The following is a 12,111-nucleotide window of genomic DNA, read 5'->3' on the forward strand; positions in this document are numbered from 1 at the left end:
TTTTTTCTTCTGCTGCATTAAAACTTATAGTTTTGTGGGAAAAAGAGGGAATTAGCTTTGAGGTTCTGTACTTTTTTTTTCTTTTGAGAAAACTGTGCCTTTTAGTTTGGTTTAAGATTGCAAAAGTAAGCAAGGGGGTTATGATTTTGTTCATTACTCAAATGTATATTCCACCACAATCACAAGGCTCTTGGATGCTCACAAAATGATTTTGTGATGATAGAAGTACACCTTTTCCCCAAATATAAAATCTGTCTGCCTGATACACCTGGTTTCAAAACAAACCTGTATTTGGAACTGAGATCTGAAAAATAGTGTAGGAATTCCTTGTTTGGCTTTCCCACTGTTTAGATTTATTAAAAAGTAGAAGGGGTTGTTCAGGAGGAATGGAATGTCATTGATCCTTCTTATACTATTTCTTTAACTAAAATTGTACAATTACTATATTTTGCAAACAGGCAGTTCCTAGCAGTTCCAGTTAAAGGGGTTGTAGTTATTTTTAATGAACTTGGCGTGCTGAAGTGGGAGGTGGGTTGTGGGAAGAAGATAGATGGCATTATGATGAACACAGAAATGGAAACTAGTTACAAGATGCACCATAAAATTATCAAGCAGCACCATAATTTATTTTTGAAGAGATACTTAGATGGGCAGCTTTTTTATTCCTGCTTTTGTCTTTTTGATGCTTTATAGCTTTATTATTTTTATATTGTTTTAAATACTTTATACTTAAAACTTAAAATGTTCTATTTATATTTTGCAAATTATCTTGAACCTCTGTGCTGATCTATGGCCATGATAAAGATCTGACTTGCTTTTTTGAACCTTCATCAAGGTTACATCAGACTGAATCAAATAAGAATTATTTAGGGATTGTGTAAAAATCCAAAACATATTTTCTACATAGAAAAACAATTATTTGGCAATCCCAGCATTACTGGGGCTTTCAAGGTTACTTCAGAGAAAGAACACTCCAGAGGTTTCTACGGCTGGATCCTTGATATCTTGGAAACTGCTTACAAATTACCACAACCAAACTCAAATCTCTCCAAGCCCTAGGAACGTACATTATGGGAAGCTTTGTGGGAGATGAGTGGCTTCGCAGGCTCCGTACCTCTTGGCTCCTCCTCAGATGAGGAGGAGCTACCTGTCAATAAGAAAATAAGTTTACTTATTCACTGCTTTTTCATCTCCACTCTTCCCATTTCCCATTTCTTCCAGTGTGCTCCAAACAGCATACAGAAAACAATTCCTTTCTATGCCCTTGACAACTCTGTGAGGTAAATCAGATGAAAGATATGACATTGTTACAAACCACCCTATGTATTGCGTGTATCTTCTGTTTGGAGCCAGTATTTTTTATCCATTCTATTATATCAGTTCATTCTTTTATACTTGCTAAAATCTGTCTCTTGTGACCTAGATGAATGTCAAGTAAATGACAGAAGTTTTTGACCCTAACCCTAACTATAGCTCAGTCGTTTGTGGGTGATTATGTTTTGCAAACCCAACTCCTTGGGCTAGTTTGTGACTCAGCTAATTGTTTGACCCCAAGAAAATGTGTTAGCATACGGAAGGTCTATTGTTTATAAACCTATTCTTTTGTCTGTCAATAGGACTCTGGTAGAAAAAAATAGATATATCAGAGTTCATCTCACAAACCAATGCAGGTGATTTATTTGGCAAAATTCCATGCAGTGTGAACAAGGAGAAAATACCATTGCCTTTCTTTTGGGGCAGTAATGCTTGGGTGGCAGCCCTATCATTAAGCAAAGTGAGGCAATGAGAACTTTGCTCTTTTCACACTATAGATGTGTGTTGTTTTTCTAGTCAATTTACAATGAACTGTGCACCTCCATTTTCTTATTCTTAATTGTCATCTGAGAGTAGTGCATTTGGAGGGAATGTTATCCAGTTATAGATGTAGTTAATGAAATATTGAGTTGTTGAAAGAATCACTTATTGAAATGCGTAGCTCTAGGAATCAAATAAATAAATATTGAAATTTCCAATATGAGATAGTTTGGCATTAGTACAAACTGTACTTCTTTCTTCTGTTCATTGACTGAACTTTGATATGAATTTTGGAGCAAAGAAAAAACATGGCAAATAACTTCAAAGCTATTTCTAACTACTTATATCAAAATAGGAATAATCCAAGGAAGCAAACTTGGTGGCCTGATATGGAATGGAATATAGTTGGAAAGGGAGGTAAAAATTCTTGCTAGTATGTGAAACATAATTTAATAATCATAATCATACTAATTTGTCTAGTAGTCTAAGGAATTATCATTGTGATTCATGGATTTCTCTTTTAACCTGAAAATTACATCCCAATTTGTTGGGATGTATCCCAATTTGTTTATTTATAACTTGAGCAAATGACTCTATGACACGCCACACAATTTATGTCTCCAAGTGGCTGGGGAGACTCTATTTTCAATGAATCTTCAGGAGAAAAAGGTGCATCTAACACTTCCTGCCCTTACGCAGATTAAAAATTACCATAGCCATTCTGAATATTTTGCCACTTATTCAATTGCAGTTATTTAAAAATATGAAGTCATGCAAGCAACCTACTAGCCTTCTCCAACTTGGATGGGACTAAACATCATGAAGCTGATGGAAATTATGGGGACTATATTCCAAACAATTTGTGGCGGCAATAGATTATGAAAATATGAGCTGTGGAGAACAAATAAGGGGGCTATCCACTGTTCTTCCTGTCCTCCCCAATTATTTTTGGCCAGCCATAGAAAGCTAGTTATGATATCATTTTGAGTGATTCAGGAAGAATATTCTATAGAGTCTGCCTTCCCACTTCATTGCTGAAGCAAATCTGGAACAAGAAGTGACATATGTTCACACACTTAACCAGCCAATTATAAAGCAAAAAAATGGAAAGGGACTACTGTGAGCCTGAGATCAAGATAATAAAATTGGCCTTACTTTCAAATTCAGTTAAAAAAAGGATTGAGTTGAAGATTTCATGGGAGAGGGGAAAAGATGAAATGAATAGACCCTTTTCCTTTTTTCTACTAGAAATGGACCCTGGGACTCATCATAACTGTCTAATAATGTTTGAAAAGCTGTCTCTGAAAGTTATTTTACCCAGAGTTGGAACAATTTCTTTAATCATTCCTGTATTTTTTATTATGACATTAAGGCTATCATGTAGATTCTCATATTTACAAAATCAATCAAAAGCACCACTAAAATGCTGCTCTGCAGCAAATAACAAGACTCAAAACTATTTTGTTACCGTGTGTGTGTGTGTGTGTGTGTCAGCAAGAAGAATCATTACTTTCCTTTACAAAATCTTATGTAATAAAAATTATAATTGTCATACAAAGAATTATTTGTTTTCCTCATCAACCATCATATCAGCATTATGAATTGATAGTACCATACTTATTATATCCTACAATTCTAAGGAGGAAAAACTCTTTGTAATGGGATGTTTGTGAAAACTTTTTTAGATATTCTTAAGGCATGAAAGTGAGACTTCCAACATTTACAAGTAACACTATTTTGGTATGCGCCAAAACTCATTCTATTCCTATTCCTATTCCTATTCCTATTCCTATTCCTATTCCTATTCCTATTCCTATTCCTATTCCTATTCCTATTCCTATTCCTATTCCTATTCTACTGTACTGTACTCTACTCTACTCTACTCTCAATTTGATTCAGTTTCCCCATTTATATATTCAAAATAACCATAGTGTTCTGGGTGACATTCAAATTTAAAAAACACTTCCAATAAATAGAATATATTTCCTTCTGCATTAACTATGGAGAAATCCTAAGGATGAAACAGAATAGCTCCCAGGATGGAACAGAAACTAGCAGTCCTTCGGAATCCCGAGTCCTTCGGGATTGGGTGGCATATAAATGTGTCTAATAAATAAATAATAAATTTATAGGTTAAATATGTTTTCCACCAATTCATACCTTTAAAAAAAATTAAATTAAAAACATACACCTTTCTGTATGAATTTGAAATCTTTCCTATATTTCCATGTTCTAGACAAAAATACTTCAGCTAATCCTATATCCTATATAAGAAGTTGTTGGATAGCCATTTGTCTGAAATGGTATAGGGTTTCCTGCCTAGGCAGGGGGTTGGACTAGAAGACCTCCAAGGCCCCTTCCAACAACTCTGCTATTGTATTGTATTATATATAATACAATACAGTTCTACAGATATATTATACCGCATTCTTGTTTTCTTGTGGCTAAAAGATTACCTTTATATACTGCATTGATATCACATAGATTTCAGCCTGCTTCACCAACCTTACCTTGAAAACAACTTCCACAGTCCGACATTCAAGAAGAAGGAAAAAACCCATGTGAAGTTTTGGCTCTATAAATCCCCTCTTTGGCAACTGCACAAGACACTCTGACTCCACCCTTACGTTCCTGTCACAAGTGGTTCTTGTGTTCATAGTAAATTCATAACCACTTTACGTTTGCTGACAGTAAATATAAGGCGTTTGGCTCTTCTGGGTGAGGGGACAAGAAATTAAGTGGCTAGAAATCACAGCTCAAGTTCAAAACATGATTATTCAAAATCAGTCACATACTTGCATTTTTATCCCATCTGTTCTAAGAATTTCAAGCAGATTACATTAAGGACAATAGAGAATAACAGAGTTGGAAGGGACTTTGGAGGTCTTCTATTCCAACCCTCTGCTCAAGCAGGAGATGGTGTTCCATTCCAGACAAATGGATGTCCATAAAAAAAATTAAGTTGCTAAGTTATACTTGATAATTCTACTCCATAAAAGAGGCAGAATTGCAAGAGAAAGTTTAGCAACATGGAACTCAGTTAGAATAAAGGCAAATTAGGAATGTCCATATTTTTGTGAATGGTAACCCCATCCACTAGATCAGGAGACAGCAAAGGGGAAGATGTAATTCATTTTGGGATGTTATGCTTTTTGAACTGGCCTCATTGAAGAGTAATTTCTAAAATTTGGAACATTACTTAATCTACAGAATTGTTTTTAATTGCACTGAGTATAAATAAAACATTAAACATTTAAACGTTCATAGATTGATGGCATAATAGAATTGGGAGGGACCTGGGAAGCCTCCTAAGATTCCCTATACCTCTGACAGATATCTACCCAGCCTGTTTAACAGCCTCCAGCAAAGAAGATCTCACAATTTCATGTGGGCAGCCTGTTCCACTATCTGACAACTTAAACAGTCAGGAAGTTCCTTCTGATCTCTGGTTTGATCTCCTTCCTTGTAATTTTAATCCATTGTTTCTGGAGCCTCTTGGGCAATAAAAACATGTTGTCAAATTTTCTCAAGTGTAAGAGAAGTGAATAAACTATAATTGGTGGTGTTTGCTAACTTAAGACCCATGATTTATAAACTGCATTGGCAGGAATCACAGAAATAGCTACGCCAAAATTAAAATTAAAAATGTATACCCATATTATGACTTACAGTAATAAGATGTGTTTATTCAAGCAATGCAATCTTTGTCTGAAGCACTAAAGTTACTTTAATCCTAACTGAAACAATTGAATAAAATGCTACCTGTATATGTTCTTCCTGAATAACAGAACAAAAAACACAGTTGGAAGGGACTTTGAAGGTCTTCTAGTCCAATCTCCTGCTCCGACAGGAAACCCAGTACCATTTTATACAAATGGTTATCCAAATCTCTTCTTAAAAACTTTCAGTGTTGGAGCATTCACAACTTCCAGAGGCAAGTTGTTCCACTGATTAATTGTTCTAACTGTCATGAAATTTCTCCTCAGTTCTAGTTTCCATCCATTGCTTCTTGTCCTGCCTTCAAGTGCCTTTGGAGAATAGCTTGACTCCCTCCATAATTAATATGGCAGGAAACATAGTAATGAACTTGATAGGATTGTAATTGCACAGTAAAAAATAACCATGTGTTAGCTAAGGAACAATGTTCATTGGATATGGAATGCAAAGAGGGAGACGTAGCCAGATTTATAGTGACAAAAATGGCACTGAAAGTTTTTTCCCTGATTAATTAAGAGGAAGAGCAGAATAGAAATTAAATAATAACAACGATGATGAAGATGGAGACTGAAATTTCGATATAGTACAGAATAAAATAAAATAAAATACAGTCTTCCTATTTCTCGCATTGTAGTTTTCACGAAATGCCCTACCTTTCCATGCTTAGTTTTTAGTTTCAAAAGAAAAGTGATAGTTTCTAAATCACCTTTATAAACTTTTCCACATACATAAGCTAGACTACCATGCCTGAGTTACCAAAATCCAGACAACCCTTATCTGGCAGTAAAGAGATACAGAAAACCATCTCTTTGATTCTATCTTGGTCTTGCAAATTTTTGCAACTGGGATCCGATAAACCTAACATGTACATACATACATTCATGTATCAAAACTTATAATTTAGAGAATGGATGGAGAAAATCAAAAATGGTAGTCACTTCTGGCTACAGCCATATTATTTTCTTTCTCTCCTACTAACAGGTGCAGGATGGATTATGCAAAGAAGCAACTCCCTTTGTCTTTATTTACATAATTGATGCAAGCAAATTCAGCCATTATTTGCACAGAATTCAAATTACTTCAATTCAGAGTCTTAGTTCTATAGGTTTTTTAATGCACAGAATTATAACTGAAATACCACCATCCCATCAATCATGTTTTTCTTCCATTGACTCCCATTATCTAAAGTTAGTCTATAACCTCTTTGAGGGCAAGATTGGTTTTGTTGTGTTGGCTAATAGCTCTTTCAAGCACCATGTTCTGATACCATTATTTGGTGGTTGATTCACATGGCCTCCTGAAGTGAAATTAAGTTCTAAGTAGGAAATTGTGAAGTAGCCTTCATGTTTCTTACTATCACTTGATCACACCCATCAATAATGAAAGAATCTGCTTTTAACTGGCTATAAACAGAAACAGCTTAAACTCAATAGGGTTTGTCTTCACTTCAAACACAACTTGTATTTATCATCAATAGTGGAATGTTCAAGGAACAGCTGAAATCCAATGTCCTTGTGGGGGACAGATTGCCTGATAAGGGGCCAAAGCTCACTGACTTTCCCTGAGATGGTTACTGTCAACAGGATAGGGCCAATTTCTACTGGCCACAACCAATTCACCCAACACAAGGACATCTGTGCTACTAGTCTATCTTTCTAATTAGCTAGGAAGTGTTATGCAATTTTTCAACTGATGATTGTATAATCTTCCTTGAGTTAGAAATCCAAAATTACACATGATCTTGATTTAGAAAGTCAAACTTTCTGTAAACATTCATTTTAGTGTTTTTCCTCTACAAAATTGATCCCTCCATAGCTCCTTTAATTCATTAGGGCTTTCATACCAAAGTTTGTATCAACATGTAGCTTAATCCTTTATCTTTTTATAATGTAGCTGCAATTGAGTTGATGGTGCCTCTTGAAATCTCAGAAGGAACTTCTTGATCTTGTATCTTCCTTTTGTATGATTTGTACAATACATATAGAGAGAGGGATTTTATGATCTTTTTAAAAAGCACTTTCATTTATTTGCTTAGTAGTGTTCTGCACTTAGTATGTTGTCATATACAATTGATTTGTGAAGATAGTGGTTCTGATAATTTCAGTAGTTCTTATAATTTCAACTTTTAATACTTTGAAAGCACTTCATATATATTATTTTGGTGTAATGTTACCATAATACATTCTGTTAAGTAGATATTTTCTTCTGATATGGCAGGTGGGAAATTCAGTCTGAGAATGGCTTGGCTAAAGCTGCCTAGTGATTAAACTTATGCTGGAAGAAAATTTCAAGAGGGAAATTCCTGGTTTGCAGCTGAGCTACTGAGCCCACTCCGTGCCACTGAAGATTCCACTGCACACACTCACTTGTGTCCATATGCTTTTGATAGGATCCTGCTTTTCCCATGGATACCCTCTCCATCCTCCTTCTTTTATTCAGGTGATATATTCCCTGGTGACCAGGCCAGGAGTACTGACTGAATGGTACACAGATATGCTGGCAAATGCTCATCTGGTGAACTGAAAATGCAGAAACGAGAAGGAGAGACTATGGCAAGGCTTATCTTGCCAAATAAAATGAGATTGCTACTTTTCTTGTTAGTTGCTTCTAGCTTGTCCGTCAGTCAGGCTCCAAATCATATATTCTTGGATCTGCTCTCCAGAGTTCAGCCCTAGATATGTTGTTGCAGCCATATGACAATTTATAAATGGTGGGATTGGTGAGATTCTCAATAGTTAAGCCATCCATGGGATAGAGGCAGACATAGTCCTCGCCCCCAGTAAAGTCACTTTAGACATGATGATAACATTCAAACTTTGTTGGTAACTGTCCTATAAATATCCCTCCCATTTATGTACAGCAAAATAACTATCTTAGATGGTAGGTGCCAGGAGGCAGCAGAAGACTTGGAAAATAGAACTTTCTGCATCACATACCCGTCCCTGGTCCTGTTGCTACTCTGGAAAATAGACTGCTGTATGAAAGACAGATAAAACTGCTATACCTGTATCTCCCTTGGGAAATTAATCAAGCCTAACCCGATCATACCTTTATATATGGTAGACTGAAGACACCATTCTGGAATTCATCTTACATAGCAAAATAACTTGGTTTAGTACTACTGCAAAATTACCATTTTGTAATGCTCTTGGGAAAACAGATCAAAGGTATACAGAACACAGATAATACCTATGAGACCAAGGGAAGTTTTCCAAGTCCAGTTTTGAGACTGAAATAAACTGGCAGCATGTTCTGAATCCTGGTCACCATTTATAGCCATAAGAATAACAGCATCTTCAGTCTAATAGCTTCTGCCCAGATGAGGTGAACTATGGATTCCTTTATTATGCTGGCTGGAGATGATGGAAATTAAAGTTCAATGTACATGGGTGACAACAGATTTGTGCTAGAGACTTGTATGCAAACAGAATTCCTCTTTGATAATTAGTATTACATAGGATGTTTCCAGCTGCTTTGCTTCTGAAAGATGGTTACAGATTTATTTTCTTGATCATTGGTAGAAACACCATGTCACTTTCAGCATGGAAAACTGAAAGTTCAATAGCCATTACATTTTCAGCACTTCCCTCTTCTATGCTGAATCTTATATCCACAGCTACATACCAAAACCCAATTTTACTAGAAACTAAGTTGATATGGAGTGAAAATAGGATTTTGGAAAACATTTAACAGACAAAAGAAAGATGGCAAATTTAACATTATATGCAAAATGTGCCAAGTTTCTTCAATTTCTACTGAGGTCTGTAGATAAATTTAAAATAATATTGCCACAAATTCCTGGTTTCCAGATTTGGTTCTAAATGTCACCATTGAATGAAATGCAGTAGCCACTTTTTCTAAGGGAAATTAAATTTCCCTTCTCCAATGTTACATAAAAGACAGATATTCTTGTCTGATAGTTAGTTCTTGCATATGCCTTGAACATAGATTCCTGGTGACTTCCTGGACAACTACCTGCAGTTTCCTTGGCAAGTTTTTTAAGAAGAGGTTTACCATAGCCTCCATCTCAGGTCTGAAGGGGAATGACTGGCCCAAAGTCACCTAGTCAGCTTTGTGCCTAATGTGATACTAGAACTCATGGCTTCCCTGTTTCCAGCCTGGTGCCTTTACCCACTTCCACAAAAATGATTTTCAGTTAAATCTTAAAGACTACAAAAAAATTGTTTTTTTGGCTTTTCGGAGTCAGTGTCTGAAACATCTTCTTTCTTCCATTCAAGCTAATGCATGTATTATTTTAGCCTCTCCTTATCCCTTAAATAGGAACACATGTGTTATTTTACTATGTATATTGTTTCCTTGCTCTAAGGTACAGGGGGAAAAATTGAATGGTAAAAGTGTAGATGGTAAAAGTACTGATTGAATTCACAGTGGCTGCTGTTTCTAGCTCATTGCCAGCCCCCAAGTATTAGTCACAATACAGGCAAAGCACACTTCCTGTCCATTCAAATAAACAAATATTATATTTTTTTCATGTAGAAAACTCTTACAGCAAGTCTATGTTGTTGTTAGAGTCTTTCATTTTGTTTTTATTTGTAGACATTGTGGGTGTGTTCCCATATCTGAAAAAAACACACAAAGCAAAACAATATCCCTTTATGATAACACATACCGGGGAAATATTTTTGCTCATTCTTTTCCTGTTGGGATTGCAGGAATTTTTCACCTAGGAGAGCTCTCAAAAATACGTATAGGTTGATAATTTGTCAATACCACACTTGTACCACACTTTTTTCAAAAAAAGCGGCCTAATGTTAAAGGTTCCAGTCCAGACTTGGATTATGATATGGGGGTGTCAAACAATTTCTGCTTTCAAGATAATCTACTACAATGTGCAATTTTCCTTTCTACTGTGAATGAATGGAAAAAGTATGCATGAGAGTAAATGTATAGGCTTTCTGGTTGTTTGCATCTGGTGAGGCCAATGAAGTGGAGGTATCGATACATTCTTTTGTTTTTAAATATTTTTGTAAACCACCAATTTATTTATAAGTCATCAATTTGTAAGCCACCAATTTATTTTAAAAATAATATACTGTAACAGTGTAATAAAGTCTTCTGATTGCTTTTTGGGAGATGTAAAGATGTTGGCCCTAATCATATGAAGTTTATAGGCATGTTCATAGTCTTAATTATTGTAAAAAAAAGAGCCAAGGAAATCAAAGAAAGAATGCCAAATGATGCCAACCTTCCCAAACCCATTCTTCATGAACCTGAGCCAGTAGCATATTTATAATCTTATCTTATCTGAGTAAGGACCTAATTCAACCACAGTTCTATTCAGATGTCACTTTTTTCACCTCTTTCCAAATATCATCATGGTAGGTCTGTGGCTGCCAGATCCAATCCCACATTCCAGAGATAGATCTGAAAGGCCCTTAAATGCAAGAGTTGATGTATAATGTTTAAGTAAAGGACTATGCATCACTATGCACATTATTGGAAGAATGGGAAGGGCCAATTCAGGGTTTTAGATTGAAAGGGAGAGACCAAAATATTGTCATACTAAACTGCACCCAATGAAGTTTATATTGATCATGACTAATTTAAAATCCATTAATTTCAGTGGACTTAAGTATGGTTAGCTATGATCCAATTTGTCAACTAAAATTATCTAAGAGGCTTTTGCTTTCCTGATATATCACAAAGGTCCTTGTTCTCACATTTTAAAGTTATTGTGCAGAGACTTCTTCAAAAATCTTTAACTGAGATATCTTCCTCTGATTGACAATGCAATTGATGAACCTTTGGAAGAGAATGTCTCCCAATATGCTAGTTGGCCTTAAGTACATTTTTCCTTTGTGTGGTATTATTTTCTTTGAGAATCCCTTTTCATAAGAACTGGTTTGCAGAAAACGGCAACTAATGAATCTACCATGGGATTCTTATGTGCTGGAGCAGTGGGCGCATTCTCAGTGTTTGGATATGTGGCTTGTAGCCTATATGAATATTCTTTTTAAGATCAATTTATGATATAACTTCTAAATAAAAACTATGTTAAACATATTCAGATGTACAAAGTAGAATCGTAAATCCTGCCAAAATTCCTGAAACATCTTAGACCCCCAAAATACATGACAAGTTTGCCCTGAAAGTTTTCTGCTCTTTTCTTCAATTGATTTGAATTACTCACTGTCTCCACTTGCAAGTGACATATTAGACTGCTTCAACGAAGAGTCTCCATACGCCTCCACATCAAGTTTCGCCTTAATCCCAGATTCATAGTCCTCCTTTGAGAGGGAAAAATATTTTAAATGCTTATAAAAACATGTATTAATGTTAATGTATTAAGAAGTTCACCAAATTCTGATGCTGATTAAATAGCAGTTTCCTCCCAGTTCAAGGCTTATTTTTCATACTCTAGTAAAAATAACCTATTTTCTCTCTCACCTGAGATGCCATACCCTCTTGGCTTCTGGTCCTTCTTGTTCTTCTTGTTCTCTTCCTAATGCTCAGCCTGGAGGTAACATTCCCTGGTTAGCTGCTTCAGATTGAAATACAGAAGAACAAAGATAAATTAGGAAGTTAGAGACATGAACACAGCTCTACCTTCAAGAAAATCTTAGAGCAGACTTCTTGCAA

General features: G+C 35.6%; 1 protein-coding gene across 5 annotated transcripts in view; it reads right to left on the reverse strand.

Annotated features, from left to right (window-relative positions):
• The window catches only part of SLC4A1 (solute carrier family 4 member 1 (Diego blood group)), a 62,875-nt gene that overhangs the window by 46,300 nt on the left and 4,464 nt on the right, over positions 1–12,111 (reverse strand). The window contains exons 2-5 of one of the 5 annotated variants that reach the window (XM_032235019.1): positions 11,920–12,010; positions 11,663–11,759; positions 7,878–8,030; positions 1,068–1,147 (exon numbers count right to left, since the gene is read on the reverse strand). In XM_032235019.1, the coding sequence (XP_032090910.1) occupies positions 1,068–1,147; positions 7,878–8,030; positions 11,663–11,759; positions 11,920–11,931 (342 nt within the window). In that variant the 5' untranslated portion in view covers positions 11,932–12,010. Of the gene's footprint in view, positions 1–1,067; positions 1,148–7,877; positions 8,031–8,700; positions 8,865–11,662; positions 11,760–11,919; positions 12,014–12,111 lie in introns of those variants that run through there. The other 4 variants (XM_032235018.1, XM_032235020.1, XM_032235022.1 and 1 more) reach the window with 4 other exon arrangements.

Source organism: Thamnophis elegans, chromosome Z (assembly GCF_009769535.1).
Source record: "Thamnophis elegans isolate rThaEle1 chromosome Z, rThaEle1.pri, whole genome shotgun sequence".
Classification (NCBI taxonomy): Eukaryota; Metazoa; Chordata; class Lepidosauria; order Squamata; family Colubridae; genus Thamnophis; species Thamnophis elegans.